This window comes from Buceros rhinoceros, unplaced genomic scaffold (genome assembly GCF_000710305.1).
Source record: "Buceros rhinoceros silvestris isolate BGI_N320 unplaced genomic scaffold, ASM71030v1 scaffold1714, whole genome shotgun sequence".
Classification (NCBI taxonomy): domain Eukaryota; kingdom Metazoa; phylum Chordata; class Aves; order Bucerotiformes; family Bucerotidae; genus Buceros; species Buceros rhinoceros.
In genome coordinates, this window is record NW_010409843.1 from 121023 (window position 1) to 145322 (window position 24300).

At 41.2% G+C, this 24300-nt stretch overlaps 1 protein-coding gene across 1 annotated transcript in view; it reads left to right on the top strand.

Moving 5' to 3' along the window:
• LOC104492763 (sickle tail protein homolog) overlaps positions 1 to 24290 on the top strand; it is a gene marked incomplete at its 3' end in the record, with an annotated part of 90988 nt that extends 66698 nt beyond the window's left edge. Inside the window, exons 8-16 of the mRNA XM_010135356.1 lie at positions 2118 to 2293; positions 9490 to 9620; positions 9847 to 9994; positions 12040 to 12541; positions 13265 to 13445; positions 19021 to 19175; positions 19789 to 19935; positions 23338 to 23457; positions 24203 to 24290. Of these exons, the coding sequence (XP_010133658.1) occupies positions 2118 to 2293; positions 9490 to 9620; positions 9847 to 9994; positions 12040 to 12541; positions 13265 to 13445; positions 19021 to 19175; positions 19789 to 19935; positions 23338 to 23457; positions 24203 to 24290 (1648 nt within the window). The remainder of the gene's footprint in view (positions 1 to 2117; positions 2294 to 9489; positions 9621 to 9846; positions 9995 to 12039; positions 12542 to 13264; positions 13446 to 19020; positions 19176 to 19788; positions 19936 to 23337; positions 23458 to 24202) is intronic.
• Positions 24291 to 24300: the final 10 nt, after the last annotated feature.

Here is a 24300-nt window from a genome sequence, read left to right on the forward strand (position 1 = left end):
TCTCCAAACATTAGAGGTTTGGAACTCCTCAATGCACAAGGTTTTTGAAATGTTGCTGAGTTATATTTTTATTTCCTAATCTTGTTATTACAAATATATGAACTTTTATGACTGAAATTTTCTTATACTGTTTAAGCATTGTTTAGATGGAAGTGACAAGCACTTTAGCTCTGGATGTCACTACAATAAATACAGATCCCCTATATTCCCTCAAAATAGGAAATAAAAGTGTACATGCCATTGCACAACCTCATGTGCTCAGATATATTCAGTTCTGATATTACTGGGTGTCATTGTTACCAGCTGAGGAACATGGAGGACTTAAATTCTGGAGATGTGAGACTTAAATCTGACTCTGTTACTGACCTTCTCACTCACCTCGGATTAGTTGTTTCACATATCCCAAGTCACTTCCCTGTCAGATTTCCCCACTTTTTAAAGAGCTGTGAATAAACTGTATGACTGAAGTGTTATGTGCTCATTCACTCATTTATTCATTCATGTTTTCCTTCTTGAAAATATGGCACAATGAAAGAGATACGTTTCTCAGATAGCTGTGCTGTCCTCGCTGTCGGAGGTTTTAATTTGTCAAATCCAAACACTAATCCCATAGTGGAGAAAAATTCACATATCCATTGTCTTCAAAAGAATCCAGTCTGGTATGAAACAGCTGACAATGTTTATAAATCTGTATTGTTTCAAATGTTTTCCAGCTTCATTTTTTTTCCTCACTGCTAGCACTTATCTTCAGCTGAGTTTTGAGCTAACACCTCCTGCTTGTCACAGCTCAGACCTCCCTGCGCACTTTCAGTGAAGTGATACCCTCCCTCTCATCACAGTTGTGTCTCTGGAGATGACAGAGTCAGGCACAAGGACTGAAGAGTCAGGAGGGGAGACCTGAGTTTGTTCCTCTAATTCCGGTATTAATTGGAAGGAATGACCTGGGCAAAAGGTTGTTTTTTTTTTTCCTCTCTGATTCCTGTGAATTCTCTTAAATCAACTTTAAAAGAAATCTTGTTGCATATATTGCTTTGTAGGTAACACATTTTTGTGATTCTTCCTGTTAGGCAGTGGTTTTACTTTGTATATTAAAGGTGGTCTGGCTGTTAAGCCTGGATGATTAGAAGACAGCTGATGGTTTGAAAGCTAGTTTTAAAACTGGAACTTTGTCTCCCAGTTGACACAGAGGTTTTCTAAAACCTGGCAGTATGGGATGGCTGCTGGGATGAGTTGTGTTCATGTTGCCTATATCCTAAAGCTGTGACTAGATGGAGCACTGCTTATCACTTTGAATCTTGTGATTTGTGTAAGACACTTAACAAAGGTTTCATTTGTGTGAGTGTGGGGCATAGCTGCTCTAGGGCCACCCACAGAGAAGTGCAGTCTCCTTTGCTTTCTTAGCTGTGTTTTGCTCTGCAAACTTAATATCAGTAAGAAAAATAATGTTTTAGGTATTAAACATAAGGCTAAGACAAGAAAGGTGTGACTTCTCAGAAAATTACTGTATTATAAAGAGGGGGTTTTTTTGGTGGGTGAGAAAGGTTTTATGTATTGCAGAAGAGCTGTGTGTTTGCACCAAACTACACTGAATGGCACAGTCCTTCCTCTGCTACTTGAGAGACTGAAAAATTACATTCTGAGAAGAGCAGTGAGTTCCAGCCTTGATGTTAATGTGTGGGATTATCCACTAGACACGTATGGGCAGTGCAATGCATAAGTTTACAAAATATGCACAAAGTGGCAGTCAAGCTTGAAGCATTCTCATGAGGCTTGATTTATTCTTGATTTGTGCTGGACTGAGCAGAGTAAAGGGGCCACAATCCTTGCAGAAGTTATGCACTGAAGGTGGTGTACTGATCCCAACACCTTTTGTTTGTCAACTTGCAACTGAAAGTTAGGTATATACATTAGAAGTTAATCAGACTTAGGCTTTTCTCACCTCCAACTATTCCTTGTGGAATAATGTTTACAGGTAAAGATAAAAAGAAGAAGGTAAAAACTCTCTCTCGCTGTAGGGCTGTGTTTATCCCAACCTTTTCTGAGCTCTGCAATGTATTCTGTAGCCTGGGATGTCAGTCAAGCAGGAAAAATTGAAGTTGATTTCTTTTGTGCAACAGCTGCAGAACCAGGAGATGCTGAGGGCAATGGTGAAGAAAGCAGAGCTGGAAATCAATGGCAAAATGATTGAAACAGTGAAGAGGCTTGAAGATCCTGTGCAGCGACAGCGCAACCTGGTGGAACAAGAAAGGCAGAAATACCTCAATGAAGAAGAAAAGATTGTAAAGAAATTATGGTGCGTTGAGAAACCTCTTGGAATTTGTTGCTTTTGCCTGGCTTTTTCTTCCATAAAGTAGTAGCTTTCACCACTGTCTTCAGTGAAACTGCACCTGCATATGCTCTTTTAGTTGTGTTTCCTTGCACTCATACTGGCTGCAAAACTGTGTCTGTGTTGTACAAATCACTGGTCCTGACCGGCAGTTCTTCTCAGCACAGCCCACTGGGTAAGTCCCACCAGTACAAAGAATTTAAACTTCTTCAGAAGTCCCTGTAATGGGACGGATGATTGCAAGGACCGTGACCACCTCCATCTTCTGAAAGCCTCCCCCTCTCCGAGCTCCTAGCTCTCTAGTTCAGCTTTATGTATTAATGCTTTAGGGAAGGAGGGAGGAATTTCCTCAAGACCAGATGGATGCAAAGGAAGGTAATGAGTTTGGCTTTAAGTATGAAAACCAGATTTCAAAAGTAAGTGCCTTGGCTATTGCTTGGGAGAGGTAGGGGAGCTGATAAATAGGGGATTGAAGTTTAATTGCAGTCAGCAATGCCAGTCTTCATGTAAAATTTACTCACTGGGATTTCCATACACTTAACTGCAGATAAAAGTACTTTACTTTTGTTGTTGTTGTTGTGTAAAGGCTCTTTATTAGACTCTTTTTTCCCCCCGAAACTTCGGCATGCCAAGAATGGTGGGATCCAGTTGTTTGTTTTAGTCCGTATTCAGAGTTAGCAGGAGGCAAGGTGAAGCTGAAATCAATAAACAATTTAACTAGTTCTAATACTAACATTTCTAAGATGCTATACAACTGATTATTTCGTATTACTGCATTTAGTTCACACCTGAAGAATTGCTCCATACTAGAGGGAGACTTTCTAGTAAGCTTGCTGCTGGAAATAATGATTGAAGAGCCATAGGAATGCAGTAACTGACAGCTAAGGAGAGTAAATCAATCCTGTTGATCAATGTGTTGTCAAATGAATAAAATTTGTAATAAAAATGGTGCATCTGTAAAGAAAAAGTAGAGCATTACTACAGGAGTGTATGTTTTCTGTGAAGAAAAGTTGAATATGCAGTAACAGTCCATGCTAATGTGTATAATCCTCTCAGTTGGTTGGTAGTTTTAAATAACATTGTGTTGTAGTCTTAAGTAATTACCTTACTGTTCATTACTTAATTCCTGTGTACCTCATTGCCTAGTTTCCAGGCTGTTTGTCCTCTGTGGAAAAAACGATTTGTGTGATGGCTGTTTATCACATTGCCTCATAAAATGGATACTGAGTGAGGTCAAGTGAAAATGGCATTAGTTTTTACAGCTCATCATTTAGGATACAACTTTGATTGCAATTTGGTTCTGTTTTATGAGTGTTTGGAAGGGGGTTTTTGTTCACAGAGTTTCTGCTGCTTCTGTGCTACTTCCTTTGTTAATGTTACAGGAAACTGTTATTTACATCTCTTGTAGGCTGTAAATGTTGGTTCAACCCTTTTAGAGGCATCCTAGAAACAACCATTAGATCACAAGCAATTATTTTTCATTAGCTGTGGCCAAAGAGATTGCTTTGTCATGTATTGCATGTTTGCCAGATCAGAGCCCAAAAGAAAAAGCACATCTTTTTCATACATCACAAAGTATATCACAAAATTAGACATTAAATATCACAGGCAGTATTCAGAAAAAGGTTGACATTCTACATAGGCACTTTCAATTAAGCTGATTCCAGTGCAGATGTATAAACAAATGCAAAACAATGGGGGGGCGGGGGTGGGGAGGATAATTTCTTAGTATTTCAACTGTTGCTCTCTTGACCTTTCCTAAATCACAGGACTAAATCAGTAGACTGGCTTCATGCAAGACAAGGCTGCTTAAGGATTTCTGCGATACTTACGAAAGTGTACTTATTGCTCTGAAATAGTAAATATCAGCTTAAAATGCTCTTCTCTTTGCAGTTCTGAAGATCATCATTGGGCAGTAAAGAAATACAAATATTGACGGTTTCATGTTGTAAACAGCAGAAATGTCAGTGTACGGTTCAGAGCAGGTTTTCTGTGGAGCAGCTATTCATGATGGTGCCTATAGAAGTGTGCCCATATGTGTCACAGCTGTAGCAGGATTACAGTTCAGAGGTATCTAATGAAATCTAAGGAACACTGTTAAACATAGTGTTTATGCACACTTGCAACAGTGAAATGCATACTCAGAATTAACTGGACTGGTTTTTTCTATCCAGTCTTTTGATTCAGCATTGGAGATATCATATATGACAGTTCTGGGGTTGTAGATACTAGCCTTAAAACTTACCAGACCAAGGACAAATTATGATGATATGACACATTGACTAATGAAATATTTATGTTGTGAGGAACATGTTACAGGTACGACTACTATATGTTAGAGATTATTGTAAGCACTTTAATAGAGGGGGGTTTATAAGCACAGTATTTAAATTACATCCACATACAATCTAATTGGATATGATCTATAGTAAGTTAGAATTTATATTTGTGTTAGGAAAAGTATCAGATTTTTTTATAAGAATAACTGTGCTCAGTAAAAACAAAACTCCGCTTAGCAGTCTTGGAGAGCCATTAGTAGCAGATACTTGGAGAAGGTTATAAGAACATGATAAAATGCTCAGAGTGCATCTCCTTCCTTTTAATTACTTGCAGCTCAGGGATTTTCCAAGAGAGATAGTATCCTCACACGCAAAAGCTGTGCACAGATTGTTTATTTTTCGTGAACTTAGGCATTTAAAAAAATTATGTAAACTTTGTTGTGTATGGCATCTAGGTGCAAAAAATTCTATAGCATAATTCTTTAGGGGTAGAATCTCTTTTTGTTTGTTTTTGAATCTTTCATCTGAGCGTCAATCCCAAACTCTTAAATCATACACAGCAGAATATTCACCCTTGCCATGCTAGTCAGATGTTACCGATGATCCCACACCCCTTTCCACTGTTTTCCCCCATTCATGACTTTTCCAGCTTGAAAAGTCCTAGTCTGCTTAGTTACTCCTCTTGTAGAAGCCTTTCTATACATCTTATCATCCTGCTGCCTTTTTCTATGCCCTTTCTAACCTTAGTGTATGTCTCTAAGATGTGGATGGGGAGAGAGGATAGCTGTGCAACAGCTGTATCAAATGCGGGCACACCATGACTTCATGCAGTGGCATGGTGATGGCCTCCCTATCCTCATGTTCCACATGAACCTTCCATTGCAAATCCAGCATCTCATTCACCGTGGATGATTATCAGTACAAAGTTCATTACTGTGTGTAAAAACTTAGGAGTGTGGGTGGTTGTTGTTTTTAGGTGAGGCTGGTTTTGGTTTTATTTCTCCTCTTCTCATGAGCATTACTTTACATGTATTAGGAGTTAATTTAGTCTTTGGTTTTTCTCTCATCAGTTAGTATCAAGTGGTCCATCTGCAGCCCTCTGCACACCTTTCATTTTCATTCCCCTGCATAATTTAATATCCTTTTGAGATTTTTTTTTTTACTATACTATTCATCCTCTTTTCTAAATAATTTATAATATGCTGAAAAGCACCAGCCCTAGTACCAATCCCTGTGGAACCCACCATCAAACTAAATTCATCGAGTAAGCTGTTCATTGATCCCTTCCCTTTTCTTCTAGTACTTTATCCATGAGAGAATTTCCTTTCTTGTCCCATGGCAACTTTGCTTTCTTTGAAAGCTTTTGCTCAAACACCTTGCTGAAATCCTTTTGGCTATAGCTTGTCTCCATGCTTTTGTTTTCTTATGGATTTTTAAGACTTACCTTCTCTTTACACAAATCACATTAATTCCTCCCTAACACAGCATATTTATCCATTGGTCCACTAATTCTTCGTTGTTTATATTTGGTATCTCTCAGTTACACCAGTCTGAGTGTCAGTCTCACCAGACTGGAGTTCCCTTGATAGTCCCATCTCCTTTTAAAAAAATGTATTTGTATCATCTGAGACACTTGCCACTACTCTGGAGCTAAAGCAATTCAAATCAACAAGTTAGATGCCTAGAATTAATAGTTCAACTGTTTCACCCTCGAGTTGCTACTGAACTCCAGGGCAAATACCATCTGGCCTGGGTGATTTGTTACTATTCATTTTGTCAGTTTGATACTGCAATCTGAGACAGATCCTCTGATGCTTTTTTGCCTAAAGAAAGATCTCAGCTGAAGAGTTTGCCTTGACTTCCCCGTGTGAAACATAGATGCAGGAAAACCATTTATCTTGTGTTAGCCTTCTAAAACTGTATTAATGTGAGTGTCTTGCTAATTGAGTTTGCTCAGTATGATCCATAAAGCCAAGTTGTTTCCCCAGTTACAGAACTGAAATGTGGGAGACCGCTGGACCTGTTTCAGACTTTGGCTCCTGAGGGCTGTTTCTTTTCCCTCGTGGTTAGCAACATGTGGCCGTATAATATGGCATCCCCTGATTTATTTCAGGATCAGTTGTCTCGTTTGATAGTATCACTGTATGGAATCAAAAGGGTTTATGGTGAACTTTCCATTCTGCTTAATGAACAAAGGGGAAAGAAAGCCGTCGTCAGCTACGTGGAATTCTTTCCTTTAACCCTACATTTCCAGCAATCATAAACTTACCGAAGCATCATAACATTGTTCTGTGTTTGTTCCTGTCTTTTCTTTCCTTCCGTGAACATATTAAAGGTTCTGCTCTTATCTTTTTTGTTGCATGGTAGATGCAAATATACAGTGCTGATCTACAAAAGGGAGGGGGGATACCTGCTGATTCCCAAAGTAGCACTGCCTAGCACAAGTGCCAGTACCAGGGCATTAGGAGTGGCCAGGATGCATGACTGTACAGCACCATTCTGGAGGGCAGGAGCCTTTGCATTGTAGTGAGTACAGCCAAATTCTTCCTCCATCTCCTTCCCAGACTATATCTGTACCCTTCATTGCAAAGGCAGGCAGACATAGAAACAGCAGATATCTGCATGAGTGCAGCCTCCTCCACTGGAAAAATAGCCTGAGAAATGTTCCCTTGCTGCCATCGTGTGGTCCCATGGATTGTTTCCTGCAAGTATGCGTCTGCTAGTGTTAATTGCAACTCCTCCTGCTTTCTCAAGGCAGAGTCTTTGGGAGGAGTGATCTTAAACTATGAACAGGATGATTTACCTTCACTTGGTTGGGATCTGTTCAGAAGCAATTTATGATTCTTAATTCCAAACTGTTTTATAGTTTCTGAAGTTCTTAATCTCTGGATTGAAATGAACTCTTTGCTGTGTGCGCTTGATGCTGGGATCCTGATACAATTTCTGTTTCTCTGTGTATTAGCAGTACTATTATATTGCCATTCTGTGTGACTGTGCTTCCCCTTTAAATTGACCTAAATGTGCCTATATATATATTTATATATAAAGCGCCTATCACCATATTGATATGTTGCACCAGGGGAGGTTTAGGTTGGATATTAGGAAAAATTTCTTTACAGAGAGGGTTATTAAGCATTGGAACGAGTTGCCCAGGGAGGTGGTGGAGTCTCCATCCATGGAAGTGTTTAAAAACCGTGTGGATGTGGTGCTGAGGGACATGGTGTAGGGACCCTGGCGGTAGAGGGGTAACGGTTGGACTTGATGATCTTTAAGGTCTCTTCCAACCAGATGATTCTATGATTCTATGATTCTACATTCTTTGGAGCCACTGGGACAGCAGAGGTAAGCACAGGCGTCAGCCTGCCGGTACCTCAACACTTTTGTTTCCAACCTTCTGGGCCAGTATTTAATACTGCTACTCCATTGGGGTTGGAGGGAGACCTGTTGTGAATGGCAACAGTTTGCACTGTTGCTTCTCCAGCTGTGCTGCAGGACAGTGCAAGTGTCGCAGGAGGGCGGTGGGACGTGAAGGCTCAGACTCGGCACTAGTCAAAACAACCAGTGGTGCTGCAAAGGATTTTCTCCTGTTTATCCCATTACTGGCCACCTACTCCTTTCTTTTCCTCCCCATGTAACCTGTTCACTGAGATGGATCTAGGAAGTGACTTGGCTGAAAATAAGTAATATTCTGGAGGATTTGCATGGCAGTGCTAGTACAAGGGAAATATGTGGAAATGCAAGACCTGCAGTTGGTGCAGAAGGCAACCTGCCCCTGTCCCTTTTCAGGCAATCAGTGCTATACCTTGGTTCTCTTAGAGAAATTGCAAAACCACTACCTGAGTGGATGCAAGAAATGCGGCTTAAAATTAGATTAAAATGAGGAGCCAATTTGTCAGTTCAGTGTTTGCTTTGCATTGTTTTCTACCGTGCAATTAAACTGCTTTTCAAAATATTCCTGTTTTAGTTAAATTTAGTGTCTTAATAGAGCTGGATTTCTCTTAGAATAAATATTCAAGAGACGATCCCTTTAAAGGTATTCATACCAGTGTAGTTGCACACTTCAGGGGTTTTTGATAAATTTTTAAGCTTGTGTGGAAACTCCAGCTAAAGCAATGTGCTCTAAAATGGGAGAAAGTGCCAAGAGAAAAATAAAGTTTATGTGTTTGAAGGATTGTGAAAATTTATGTGACGTATAGAAGAAGTGGAAAAAATATTGTGAAAGGTGATGAGGAAGCACCACATGGAGCCAGAGGAAGCACGGGACAGCACTGGATGGAAAAAACATGTGAAGTGATTAATTCTTGAATCAAAATGATGACCAAGAGCTGTGCACAATGCACATTTGCCATTCCAGGCTTTTTGTGGAAACAGGACCCAGTATCCTGTCTAGCAGGACCCAGAGAAACTGTCTAGCAGAGAAACAGGTTGCATCAAGAGGCCAGTTTTGGGGTTGTTACTTGACTGTTGGGCACTCCTTTGCATGTCATCAGCAATGAGAAAATGCAAGGTGCAAATCAGTACTGGGTATAGTGGTACAGTGTGTCTGTACTCCTCTAGGATTTGCATCCCCAGAGTGCTGGCTGTTAGGTGTGTTTCACCACCCCGCCTACCCTTTGTAGCTCAGCAGTATGCTCTGCAAACCTGCAGCCTGTCAGACTCAATAACTTGAGCTAGTTACAAGCCTGTTCCTATGCTGAGGGCATGGGTGTCCAGCATCCTCACCTCCACTCATGGTACCTCGTGTTTTTTTTCAGCCTGCTGTGTCAGATTTAAAGATGCTGGAGCTGAGGTTTATGGTTTAGTTTTGTCCATTCATTTATATATATAATTGATTTTAATGCAGAATTTGCTTACCTTTTATGTCTACTAATTCTGTTTTGCCAGTGAGCTGGAGGCATTTGTTGAAGACCTGAAGAGGGACTCTACTGCTTCCAGCAAGACAGTTACACTCAAAGATGTTGAAGACGGAGCCTTTCTTTTGCGTCAAGTGGGAGAAGCTGTTGCCACCCTGAAAGGTATGTACTTTTCCTTTTTACTTTTGGTTCTTTTAACCACAATGGCTAAGAACAGTGTTGCCTTTGATCTGGAGGCATTAACTTTCACTTCCAAGAAGATTTATAGTTGGGATTAAGGAGGTTGTTGCATGGCCCCTGGAGAGATGTAGACACTCAACTATTTAACTTATTTCTCCCCAGGGTTTTTGTAATTTTCTCTTCAGCTTCACAGTTACTGTCTTTGCAGGAGAGTTCCCGACATTGCAGAATAAAATGCGTGCGATCCTCCGAATTGAGGTAGAAGCCGTGAGATTCCTAAAGGAAGAACCGCACAAGCTAGACAGCTTGCTGAAACGTGTGCGCAGCATGACTGATATACTTACTGTGCTCAGGAGGTGATTGATTTTTTTCTTCAAAATTAAAGAATTTCCTCAAGTAGGGCTGTGTTGGTGTATTTTTCTAGCAGAAATTGGAACTATGAAAATATGCTACTCTCTCTCTGGGAAACTTAGCAGCTGAACCCAGCTGCGGTGTTATCGTGTGGGAAATATTATCTATACTGGCCTTGTTTTGGTAGCTTTAATCACAATACTCACCACGTGGGGACTAACCCCTTTTATCCAATTATAGTGCTTTAAGAGCTGTGTCCTGTCTGTGTAACAGAGTCACTATCCAATCACCATGTAGTTAGTCGAGTGGGCAAGAGTCTATAAATTGGGATGTAATGTAAACAATAAACGGGTCTCACTACGCACCATATTGGCGTTCGAGTGATTCGTCCCTGCTCCAGCTACGAGCTCCGTTTCGTGTCGCAACAGGCTGGAACAGCTTTCAGGTTTGGACTCTCTCCCTAGGCAGTTTTGAGAAATGCAACTTGCTCACATCATTTTATAGAACCTTCCTAGAGCCCTCTCAAGGGCCTTTCTCAAGAGCCTTTCCTGTGCTCTGTGAAGTGATTCTGTTCTGACCAACAGTCATTGAGATCTTATGATTGAAACTACCTCTCTCTGAACTCAATACTTCCAGATTTGGGAAGTACCTGGGTGAGAAAGCTTACAGAGTGGCATCAGTCCCATTTCTGAGCTGAATAACTGTAGGCATTTACAGCGATCTAAGCTAATAGAAATACTCTCTGACACTGAAATGTGTATCCCAAAAAATGTAACAGGAAAAAATAAAACAGGAAAAGCTTCTAAGTGGATAAAGACATCCAAAACCTTGTGAAAGAAAGAAATACTTTTGAAAACGCTTTTGTACTCCTGCAAATTCTTTTTTCTGTTCTTTGCAAGGAGGATGCATTAAAGAAAGCTGAAATATTAAATTAAATCCACGTCCACTAAGTGCCAGTGTTTAGCTATGTTTGTCAGAATGTGTAAGCAACAAATGACTGCAGTTTTATATGAGCCAATAGGCATTGGATTTACTTCCCGCTCAAAACCAGTGAATCAGGCCAAACTGTCAGTGGTGGTGGTGGTGGTCTCAATTTTACTTCTGTTAGAAGAAAATGTAAGTCATACGCCTATTGTTACTACCATTATTCTAAGGAGTGTCGGGTTGTCATTGTTTCCATATATCCGGGAGTATATGTAAAATGGATTTGCCAGTAGTGGCAGATGGATAAAATGGTTTAGGTAACAGGTCTTCTAAAAGCCGTCACATATTTTTCCATGCAGATAAACATCTATTTCCTTTCACATTAGTTTCCTTTTCTTAAAAATGACTACAGTTATTTCCTGTCTCCCCGTTCGGGGAAAAAAAAAAAAAAAAAAAGCTATGCATAAAAAAATTTTACCTGAAGTAATTTTTTGCAGCTAAATTATGTATTAAGCCTCATAAAGTCTGTTTCAGTAATGGAAAAACTGATGGCATTTGATGGCTAGCTACACTCCAAAGCTCAGCCATTCTACAGCTAGTTGCCAGAAAGAGCTGGCGCTTTACATCCTCAGCTCATCCTACTCCAATCTTTCGATAAGACCTTCATGAACTGTCATTTGAAGGCTTTGTTTTGTCAATTTACCAAACTGCAACCTCACATTCTATGTAACTACCATTTTCTGTGCTAATAGTCCAGGAGCACACTGTTTAGCTAGATACAGTGTATAAAATCTAATTCATCTGATTGATTTCCATTCCCCCTCTAAAATCAACCCACTTTAACTCCTGCTTTGGCCAAAAGTGCCAGTACATCCATGAAGGTTTGCAAACACTTTAAAAGGCAAAAATAACCTAATTAGAGTTGTCTCTTTAAAACCTTGAGTCCCTGAATCTGAGAGGAAGCTGTAAAACCACGCAACTGAGAGCATTAGGAAGAAAAACCCCACCATTTTTATGTTTTTGATATAGGGGCTTTTCCCTTTCAAAAGTTAATTGTTAAGTACTGCTCATGACTCTCCTGTAAGCTAACCATGTACCTCGCTGTTGTGTTCAATTTGGCTGGCAGACAAGTTACAGAAGGACTGCTGAAGGGTGTGGATCCATCCCAAGCTGTGCAATGCTCCACTCTGGAAAAGGCCACTGCACCTGAAGCTCTGAAAAACCAGGAGGAGCTCAAGCATGCCCAGGGACATGCACAGCAAAACCTTGCAGCAATCACATCAGAGTCCCAGGTGTCATCAGTCAAGTCAGAAGTCATCCCCTTCTCAACAATGACGGTCCATCATGTGCAGAGCTCACCTGTTGTCATCCATCAGTCTCAGCACTCGTCAGCCCTGGTCAACCATGTCCAGGGTTCACCCACTGTGGCCAGCCACAGTGAAGGTGTGCCAGGAGGCGGCCACCCCTCAGCCACCCCGCCAGCGCCCGTGCAAGAGCCTACAACAGGATCCCAGCCCACACAGGCCACACTAGCACCACAGGTCTCTGTCAATGGCACCACCATGCAAAGTCTTTTCATTGAGGAAATCCACAGTGCAAGTACCAGAAACCGAGCTGTGTCGATTGAGGTATGGTGTATTCTACTCAGCTAGTTGTCCTCTCTTTGGGTCTGAGCTCCCAGTCTCACTCTTGAGACTGCAGGTGGCGTTTTTCCAATCCATTCAGGGTTATATTCTTAACCCCTAACTACACCATGCACTTCTGAAGATACTCGCTGATTTTAAATGCAACAGGATAGTAACATGTAACCAAAAAGAGTAACTGTGGCTTTAAAATAACCTTTATAAATAAAAAAAAATTAAAAAAATTTTTAGAATACGTCTTTTCTGAACAATAACATATGATTCTTTGGCAAAACTCGCATCAGTAGATTTTTCATTCACTTTTTAATTCTCCATATCCCTCATTATGGAGAACGAACAGTGAAAGAGGGTGAAGTTCCAGTGGTTTTACACAGAGCTATTGAGAAAACTCACAAATGAACTCTCATATCTTATTACAGATGTGCACTTTAATCACCAGTGTAATGTAGTAAGGCAGTGACCCAGATTTACATTTTGCCTTTCTTCCTTTATTGAGCAGTGGCCACTGTCTGTCCTGCATTTGCTCCATATTGAGCACAATGGAATTCAGAACCAGTGTACAATCAGTGTTAATATATTTCCTCTAGTTGCTGACTAGAACTGAAAGATCTATCCATGTTGATCTATAATGTATATATAGGGATTTTTTTTTAAGTGATCATAAGAGAAGTCAGAGAAATAAATCACTGCTTTACTGTCTGTGTCTAGAAAGCTGAAAAGAAATGGGAGGAGAAAAGACAAAACCTTGATCACTATAATGGAAAGGAATTTGAAAAGCTCTTGGAAGAGGCCCAGGCCAATATAATGAAGTCAATTCCTAACCTGGAGATGCCTCCACAACCAGCAGCCCTGCCTAAAGGGGATGCAGTGGACAAGCTAGAAGTCTCAGGTAAGGTTTGCTAGAGTAAACGGTGCATACCTGGAAAAGAGAGGTTGTTTTTCCTACTTTCTAAGGAAAATGGTTTTAGTTTACATATCTCTGTGTTCTTGATCATACCTGTGAGTATGTCCGTTGGGGAATAATGCAGGTCCTGCATACCGGATGCAGTGGTTTTGCAGATGCCAGTGTGGGTAACCAGCTGAACACAAATTTCCCCAAATTGCAACTGAGAGAATGAGTTTGTCCTCTGAAGATAGACTCCTCATGATCAGGAGAGTGAGAGTACACCTTGCTTTTGACAGAGATGAGAGTATCTGTATACTACATCTGTATCTAGTGTACTGTGTTGAGTTTTGCACTTAAAAGGTTAGAACTACAGAGAGCTCTGGAAAGAACCACAGATTTTTAGCACAAATAATCTTACCATCAGAAATCTGAAAACCTATTTTTGTAGTCATGTTTGTTATCAAAAGAAGATAAAGACGTGCCTGAGGTTTCTGAGGGTAGGGAGGCCTTTTAACTTTGCAGAACATGTTCCCACAAGTTCCAGCAAATAGAAGAAGCCACATTAAAAAAATCAGCTGTCAGATTTTAACATTCGGTGAACTAATGCCTGAAGTTTAATTCTGAATGTATGGGATTCTTTGCCACTTCAAATCCATAAGCCATACTGTTTCTTTCCAAAAGGCTGCTCAGGGACAAGCTCTGTGCATAATGGAAGACTTGCTTAAAGAAAGCCTTGAACCTATGTTAAGTGGAAAGTCAGACTATTTGATCTTAATGATCCTTGCTGACTTTATAACCTTAAACTATAAATACAACCAATGTTTTCAATGAGCCCCTCAGAGGTCTGAAAGTAACCTGTGATGCTACGTAACAGAGTTATCTTGGGGAAGTGGGTAGATATACCGGAGTGAATAAGAGTGACTTTCACAGTAAGTATTCTGCCTGTCACAGTAATGATATAGATATATCAAGTTTCAAGTTGAACGTGAGTCAGTTTGTGACGTAAAAATAGGCAAACATCATAATGTGGTGAACAGGAATATCTACAAGAAACATGAATCTGCTCAGCAGTGGTGAGCTGTTACATAGAAATTCCCAAACTCAATGTTTCAGACTTCAAGGAAGACTGAAAAATTAGGAGGCAGTCAAGAGGACAGCAATGATAATGACCAGAGCTCTAAAAAAGGCATGCTCCTTGGGGAACAAAAAAGAAAGAATCGATCTTGTTTAGTATCACAGAGTGAAGGCTGAGGAAGGGCAAAGCAATCTCTGAATACATAAAAGTCTGCTTAAAAAAGAAGACTTGCTTCTTGTGGGAGGAAGCTGGCAATTGCAACCAGGAAGTTCTAAGTTAGGTATTAGGAAAAAACCTTGTAATAATAAGGAAAGTGAAGTCGCTGAAGAAGGCCGTATGAGGCAATGAGGAGGATGTAAGGTCCCCATCACTGGAGAGAATTTCTTAGACTAGCATTGCTCAGGAACCGTATAGGTAGAGCTAATTTGTGGTAGCAGGATGATAGGATGTCCTTCCAGTCCTGTTTCTTTCACAGTTTAACGTACAAATCCGCGTCTAAATTTCTTCAGAGTTCAAGGAGCAAAGAAGATGTCACAGCCGAACCTTGGATTTACCTCATCGGCCAAACATGAGTCAGTTGCAAAATGCTTACCCAGGGTACTTAAGCAATAGTTCATCCAGATCACCAGTCTGTCTCTGCCAGAGGCAATGGGAGACACTGTCTGTGGCAGCACAGAACCTGGCCACCTTCTGCAGTCTGCTAGTACTCCCTCAGCAATCCCAACTGACACTAGAGGGAATATCTAAACCTCTTCTTTTTCGTATCCACTATGGACCTTTTATCCAGTAATTCCTCTATACCCGCTTATACCATTTGCAACCCCACTGCTGTGGCAGCAGGCTCCCAATTTTAAACTGATCCCTACCAGCTTCACTGCATTCCCCATAGTTCTCTAACATTCTGCAATTAGGCAGACAACAGCTCTGCATTCCTTTATAAGGAAAGGCAGTGGATGAACTTGGGTTATATCCTGGAGGTCTCAGCCCGCCCCACAGGCTCCAAACTGCAAACTTGCAGACTTTCTGGTCCCTCCATCAGCTGCTCCCTCCCCTGTTGCTCTTTGCTAACTTCACTGTGCCCTTCTGGAGCTGTGGAGCCCAGAGCTGCATGCTGCTCTCAAGGTGTTGGCATGCCAAGGTTGTAAATAGCTACAAAACAATCCCCTGGGGTTTCTGTAGATAAATTCATGTAGAATTTGGAAGGAGTGTTTTCAGACCCAGCATTTTTTTCTGGGTGCACCTTTAACACTGTCAAGCTGTGGCTCCTTGGATGTTTCACAATGTACATGTTTCATATAAATTTTGTTAAACCTCATAATTTTAGAATTCTGGCACCATTCAGCAAGATTTCTGGCTACCAACACATTTATCTTCTATAATCTGTAGCATAAATAGAAAAAGTCATTGAAAATAAATACCATACGGGTGCAATGAGGTGTGACATCTTGAAAAGTGCAGAGCGCAACAGAGAAGTTTTGTAACTCACATAGTTAACTAGTACACTTCTAGAATACAGTTTTGCACAGTGTGTAGCCAGCAGATTTAAGGAGAAAATTGATGATATGATTGAGACTTTTGCCTTCTGTTGTACGTAATGAATCCTGTAATAGTAACATAAATAAAGGAACAGCAAAACTTTTCCTTAATAAATGATTAAATATCTCACATGCAACCCAACTCTCCTGTGATTCAAGATGAAAATTGCAATATCAGTCTGCTGCAGACAAGAGAAATAAGCCACATAAGGAAAGAGAGACAACCTATCTACTAATGTAGTGCTTAAGGCATTTTGGCCATAAATTATCAAAGTCCTCTGTTGTCTTCGCTGCAGAATCCAGATAGATCATAGTGCCAGAATATGTTTTCTCAGCCATTCTCCACACAGAACCCAATTAAAAAACTTTTGTTTCCCCTGCAAAGCACAAAAAAAGTAAAATTTCACACTTTACACAATTTTGCAGATGTCTCTGTAAACACTTGTTAATGCTTTGACTCTAATTCCTCTTTGTTATCAAGATTGTTCAGTGAAAAATATGGGGACTGTCTCTAGAAATTGGGCTCCTTCATCTGGTTTTGTGCCTTCATATGTGAGAATGCCCTGATTTTTGTAAGTGCTGAGTTATCAGTAGCTTCTATTAAAGACAGTTTGCTCATCTGACTACAAAGGCTGCCTCAAGGCAGGGATTATTAGGTTGAGATGTTTTAAAGACATGTTGGATTTTTTTGGTGCAGGTGGAAATTTGTGGTGGGAGAAATTAGTTTTGGAGAATGCTTCAGTTCAGTGATGGCGATGAACAACTCCCATTTTGTTCACAGACGTGCTGAGGCCCATGGCCCCAAAGAAGGTTCCATAAAGTAATATTTGCTCATAGACAACTCAGATGCAGTGAGTTGTACTTGTCCATTTACTCTTCCCTCTATAAATATGCTGGAAGAACTCAGACATAGGGAAAAAAAAAAAAGAAGTATTAGAATAAGGTCTTTTCCACAATTCTTTTCCTCCAAATTTTGTTGGGTTTTTTTTTTTTCCCTTCCCATTTAGATTTGGGGAAATACAATTGTTCAGTAAAAAAAATAGAAATCCAGCTATGAAGTTTTAGGTCTTGCTCAGAATCACTGTGTTGACTGCGAGCAAACCCCATCACAACCTCTCCTGCAAGAATCCAGGTACAGGATGTGAGGGAGGTTAGCCTTCAATAGCCTGTGCACCTGCCACGCTCACTGACAATTTCTGTTGCCTGTGCTTCTCCTTTTAATTTCCTGTTTTGAAGATGGAGAGATTGAATGTCTCATAGATGTGGAAGAGACGGTAGGCATAATTCTGTCTTTGTGCCTTCCATGTCTCTCATCCAGCCTTGCTGTTATTAAGTGTGAGAAAAACTTTGGCGTTCTTTCAGTCAGAACTGCTACCAGTTTGAGGGTAATGGGTTGAGCCCATTAAAAGGAATAGGGATTTGCACAGGCCTGGCATCATAGTCTGCTAAACACCGTCTTAGAGAATTACTCTCATTTTACAGCAACAGCTCTTCTAACAGCTGTTAGAAGTACATCAGATGTCATTAAAAACTGAGTGGCATATATTGATCAAAGAAGTGGTCTAATGTAAAGTGCATCTGGAAATCCACTCTTCTTGCAGTCCTGCGAGTGAGTGCCAGATAACCAGGGAGGGAGATAATACAACAGAGCATTTTTCTAAGCTTAAGCAGCTTCAAAGAACTCTTGAGCTAAGAAGGGAACAAAGATGAGGCTGGGTCAGACAAGAGCTCCGTCCAGTCCCAGGGGCCATCCCAGCTGGATGGCTGACACAGCCCCAGGAGCAAGCAGTTATGCAATAACTTGCCCAGAGGGAACACTTAGCCCTAAACAGCTGGGTAATCCCAAAAGCAGGAGATTTTATCTTTCTGGGTTATATGTATTCCAGCTGTTTATATAACTGAGTAGTTGCAGAAAAGGTCATTCTCTTGCTCTTCAAACCAGACATCATAAACAGCAGTGTGAAAGTGGTGGCTGTTGCCATGTCTATTGAATGCTTAGCCTGTGACCAGAAACGCATAGGGACAGGTCACAAGAAAGGGTAGTGCTGCTTCTGGGAAAAATGCCATCTGGTGGCAGCAGGGAAGAGGCAGCTGAGTGGGGAAGCATTGTGGTGGGGAAATCCCAGTTTGAGAAATTGGTCTCCTCTTGGAATACAATCCTCATAAATCAAGGGCTGGCTCTGCTCAGTGGTTGTCTCTGGTATTTGAATCTTTGTGGGTTAGCGAAATATATATAGGGCTCTTATATGATAATTCAGAGGCAAAACTGTGCATTCCTGGAACAGTGAGTAGTAAGTAAAGTGAAAATAAATGCTGTCTTAGAAGAGGAGCAAGTGCAGTTGCTCAGGGGTGAGAGGAATCGTTGACCTGCAGAGGTGGCATCTCTAGTGTTTACATTTTTCATCTTGGACTTTGTCTGAACTTAGCTAGTTTTATCCAACTGCAAGACGAATGTCTTCAGCTCCTCTCCTAGCATTTTGCCAGCAGCAGCTCTCAGACAGAGCAGAAATGTGTGCTGGTTGCTTCAGAATTACTGAGAACCACAAGAAGCCTCCAGGTTTGGTGTCTTGCTACTATCCATGTCAGTGGGCATGCTTTCAAATGAGATTACAGGCTGCTATCTGCAACGAGGTACCTGGCTGAACTTGTGCTTTACATGTGTCTTTTACAAATGTGAGCTCTACTATCACACTTGTACACCAAGGGCTGAAACTCACGCACACTGGCATGGAGGACAGGAGTTTTGCTGAAAATTTCTGGGTGAAGTGACCCAGTTTCTCTGTGCAAGTGCAGCACTATTTACTTTCTTTTGAGTCGGCTCCACTTGAATCCCAAATGTGTCTCTATTAACATATAGTCAGCAGCAGGACCTCTGAAGACATTTTTTTCCTTTCCAGCTGAGGCAGGATGCAAATACTTCTTTCCTCTTCTTCACCTATGCTTACTTTTTGCTGCTGTTTACTTGCAGAAGAAGTTCCTGATGGAGAACAGGATACTGACAAGCTGACCAAGTCTCCACCTCCTCCACCTCCACGGCGCAGTTACCTGCCAGGGTCAGGACTAACCACAACGAGATCAGGAGATGTTATCTATGCAGCCAGAAAAGAAGCTGCTGCTGTGAAGGTTTGATGATTCAAACTCTAGGCAATCAGACTGCTGATGAGTGGCTGGCACAGAGAAACATTCTTAGGCTTGGCCTGTGTCTATAAACCACAAAATAAGTTGAGGCAGAGCTACATCCTGGAGAGCTACTGAAACTGCTTACGAGGAAACACTACTGTTAGATCAAATGAACAAAGTTTGATGCATTTATTTACAGGAGTCTTGCTCCTGTAAATATCTCCTAGCAATGTAGAAGGCAAGTCACAGGCTCCTTTCATTTAGAATGCTAAGAAGAGTAAAAATAATAAAAGCATGCCTTACACAGATGGGGGAGATCAGCTCAGATATGAGAGCACTTTTACAAAAATGTTGCAAATTAGTTTCTTTGGGCTTCCTTTCCCCATCTGTTCTGTTCTCTGAAGGAAGTAGAGGGAAGTCCAAGCCTTTTAATCTGTGAACATGCTATCACATCAGCAATATTGGTTGCTTTTAAACTGATGAAGTAGCAGTCTCCTTAAAAAGGAAGATGGACCTTGCAACTGGAGAATTGCAGTAGTGTTGAATTTTCTGTGCTCACTTTGCATCAAGAGGGCCCAACTATATTGTCCGTCTGTGCTTTCTCAACCCTTTGTAGGAATGCAGTGAAGATGCTGGGCAAATAGCACAATCCAAAGCCCCTAAAGAAGATCAGGCATTGTCTCGGAGCACAGGGCATGCTGTAGCATCAGCTGCAAAGGATGAAGAGGAAGAGGAAGGAGATAAAATAATGGCAGAATTACAGGTATGCTTTTTGGGTTGCACACGAAGTCACCTGTACCTGATACAACTTGTAGGGCCTCAGCACAATTTCTAGCTCAGAACATGAAGGAAAGTATGTCTGACAGTGTCACCTGGTCCCACTTACTGTACTGAATGTTACATGTTTTGTAAGCCCCACCCGAATTTTATTCAAGAGGTCTTGAGCTGAGAGAGTGGTCAAGAATGCAGCAGTTGCCACTGGACAATATTATGCATGTAGATGGGATAAATAAAATGCTGGTGTGCATTTGTTGTGGTTGTCCCTGGCCTGACATTTCTCACTTACTTAGTACCAGATTGGCAAGGTGCTGAGAGCCCATCAGTCATGTTAGCATTGCTGGGAACAGAGAATATGGGGTCTGTTCTTGGCAGGCTGTGCTCACTTGTTTGGTGCTATGGTCCAATGTTTCCCGGAGTGTTTGAACATTGAAACATTTGCTGTTCCCTGTTGTGTAACTGGTATATTACACAGCAGTAGTGCTCTCTTGCTTGTCCTTTGCTTGAGAGCATGTAGGCTGGTTTAGTTCAGTGATGGCAATGCTACAGTAAACTAAACTATTCCAGCTACCATCAGCGAGCTCCGGCTTCCCAGGGGCATCCTCTGTCTTCTTCCATGCTCACATGAGGAAAGGAGATGTGGATCAGCTTAACTGGCTATAACTTCTGATGTTGGGTTGTTTCAGAGCACTGTCACAGCATAAGGTGGTCCCTGCTGTCCACCTGCCAAAAGGTGGGTTTGATGTTGCCCAGGGAGCAGAACAGGAGACATGGACATTAAGCGGTAGCTGTTATGTGTGATGGATGCACCTTGTCCCTTTGCTCAGTTCTCACCCACCAGTGCTTAAGACAGCTGGACTGCAGGGAGTGAGAGCAGCTGTTTACCCTTGTACCCAGTTTGTGTGCTAATGGCTAGTGTGACAGGATTGCTGGGGACAGTGAAACTGTTACATTGTCTTCTGTCTCTAGGAAAGCAACCTGGCTGCCTTGCAACTGGTGACAATGAAGTGGAGGTCTGGAAAGCAGGGCTGAGGGGACCTAAGGAGAAGGAAAAAGCATGGTAGCTTAATAGGGAGTGTGTGTTTAAATGCTAGTTTTTGGGGACAAGCAAAGCTCATTTTAAACCATTACCAATATATCAGGTATATTTTAGAAAGTTGACAGAGTAGCATGTTTTAGAAAGGACAGACTGCTTGATCCAGGAGTTACAGGCTCATCTAGTCTTATCAGTCACGGGCAGAATAATGGAAAATCTGGTATGGGAATCAATCAGTGAAGAACTAAAGAACAGATGTAAACAGTTGTGCAAGAAAACGCGATGTAGTGCAATACAGATCTGCCAAAGCAAACAACACTCCTTGATCAGATAACAGGTTTGATCCCTTAAAGTGAATGGTATACCTATAAACATTTTTGTAAATCATTTGATTAAACATCATACAACATGCTGATAAAAAACTGGCACCACAGATTATACAAAAAAAAAAAAGCATCCCCTGTCATAGGACAATTGAGAGCTGTCTGGCTGTGAAAGTGCTGCCCTTGATGCAGCTGCATTAGGTCCCATAGGCATCAGCTACAGGCCCAGTGTGGCTCTGTATTTTCATCAGCAGCCTGGAAACACATTTAAAATCCTTACTGTTTAAATCAGCTTAATTCAAACTGGTGAAGTATGAGAGCAGGGAGATGGTATCAATCACTTAATAATACATTCACTGAAATATATATAATATAATATTGAAATATGTATAATACGTATGAAGTCCACATGATGAACAACAAAATATAGGCCAGATCACAACTGCATTACTTGGAAGGAAACGAGTCACAGTAACAAGTTGACAGGAGTTCCCAGGTCAGTGCTGTTACCATAAAGTTAGTGTCTGTTTTGGGCGTAAATATAAGAACAGGGATTTTTTTAATCTCTGTGTACAGGATTAGTGACACCAGCACTGGGCTGCTGCACCCATGACTAAATACCATATGCCTCATCCATTTGAAAAGGCTGTTAAGAATATGAAGGTTCAGAAGGAACTTCAGTACAATGTGGAGATACTTTTATACTTTTCAATCTAGCAGAAAAAGGTATCATAACAATCAGCTGCTGTAGCACAAACTGGTTTTGAACACTGTCATAGATATTTTGGAGAAAAGGTGATAAATAAGCAAATTACCAAGGGATACTTTGTCACTCTAAAGTCTGAAGGACTTTGAGGATGCCTTTGTAAATGATATGTCTAACTTTAGAGCACATCACTGGTCTCACAAATGAACAAGCTGGGTAAGATCCATATCCTGTATTATGATGAGCAAGACTACTTTTTCTAATAGTCCCACGTTGTCTGAGGTACTCTGGTCTATGAACACATACACATAGGACGTGATGGAAAACCAGAAGAAACTCTACACCCCAATTTTTGCACTGGACTTTTTCATTATTGTTACTTTTCTGATTTTGCATAAACATGCAGTACATACAAGGTACACAATATTTAAAAAACATGCTTGATTCTAATCTGTAATCAAGCTATTAATTTCATGAGAGTTGCCAGGAATTAAATAATTTCCTTAATGCATGGTATAAGAATATAATCCTCTTGCATGTCACGGTGTGTTTGTCTCCTTAAGCACTTCTCCTTTGTTCCTGTGGCTGGCAGAGATGTCCTGCCTGTATATTTCACTGAAGGCAGATCATGCCTGCAGAAGTCCCAGCAATGCACGCTTGCGGACAGCACTGCGCCGTGGTGGCAGTGATAGTTCTGCTCCTTTGGATCTGGGAGCCAGCTGGAGAGAGAAACCTAAAGGAAATGAAAAGACAATAGCAAGAGAAAGGGCTGTAATGTCCAGGCCATGCCCTGGGGTACACGTGGTGGGAGGCCTGTAGTCCACAAGCCCATATGTTGGGATTGTCACCATTTGGACCGTTAGCGAAGGCTGTGGCAAAGGCACATGTCTCCAAATCTAAAGTTTTATTAACAGTGTGTGTGGGGACAGATGGAATTATGGAGCTCTTGCAAGATTATCAGCCTCTAGGAAGTAGATATTGTCACAAGCCCAAAGTTTGTAATGGGCTTCCTACTTAAGTCTGAATAGTTTGCAGCACCTCTGTGTGCCTCCATCTCTCAATCAGAAAAATAGGAATCAAGCTCATCTTGCGGGGAATGCTGAGGTCGGCGTGATGAGTTAGAGTGCAGTCTTGGCCGACTGGAGGGGATGCCCTATTTCTCTTGGTCTGAGAGAATAAATCTCTATTATCTCATGAGCTTGTAGATAATATTGCTGAGCTGTGAATGTCAAAAACAAATGCTCTCTTTGTAGTCGGTCATCTCCAGACATTTCTGTGTAAAAGCTCTTGGGCTTCTGATAACCTGCAGTATTTATTTCCTAGGCTTTCCAGAAGTGCTCTTTTATGGATGTAAACTCAAACAGTCATGCTGAACAGTCCAGAAATGATACACATGTTAAAGACATAAGGCCTGGGACTTTAATGCATCACAAGGAAAAGAAGGTAACAAGTGGCATTTGTAAATGTGCCACCCGGTCTTGGCATAACCTTCTTTCCTTCAAAACTAATCTTCTTGTATCTTGTGTCCTCTTCCCTGTAACCTCCACCCACCACTGCCCAGTGATTTCCTTCCTTTTATCTTAGTACGCCTCGGAAACACTGATCTGGAACTTTATATCAATACCTACATTATGTATCTTATCAGCAGTTATACGTTTGACTGACGTTTTATGATTTTGTGAAATTGAAAGAGCATCCATTAATTTTTGTCGGAGATGCTCATACATCCTTCCAGTGCTGTTCTGGCAATGGATGGTGACGCATCTCTTCTAAGCCTTCTTGTCTTGAGGAGATTTAGTGGTTCCTCTCAGTCTCAAGAGCAATTTTGGAGAATTTCTGCTTATTTTGTTTCATTTATTGGTCCCAGAAATAGTTGTTAGGTATTCAGAAATCCCATTCAGGTTATTGGAAGACAGAGTCAAGGCGGTTGGGCTGAATTTGCCCTTACTCTGAACGTTCATGCTCAAGATTCATTCTTCGGTCATGGGACTAAGAAGAGGTGCTACATGTCTGGGGCTGTAGCCAAGTTGGGGTGAATGTCACAGCTGTGTCTGGACTGGAGAGGTCAATTGAGTTGATTGGTCTTAGTGGGCAGTCAGTGTGCGAGATGAAGAAAATATTTCGGCCTTTGCAGAAAGACCTCGTTCTTAAGTTCCAGAATAATGAATTGAATCATTGCTGGATTTAGGGTGTCGTGCAGCATGACAACTTGTCAGCCAAATGCCAGCTTGCAATGAAGGGGTTTATGGTGGAGAGCTGTCACCGGTTTGGCCGAGGTAAAACACC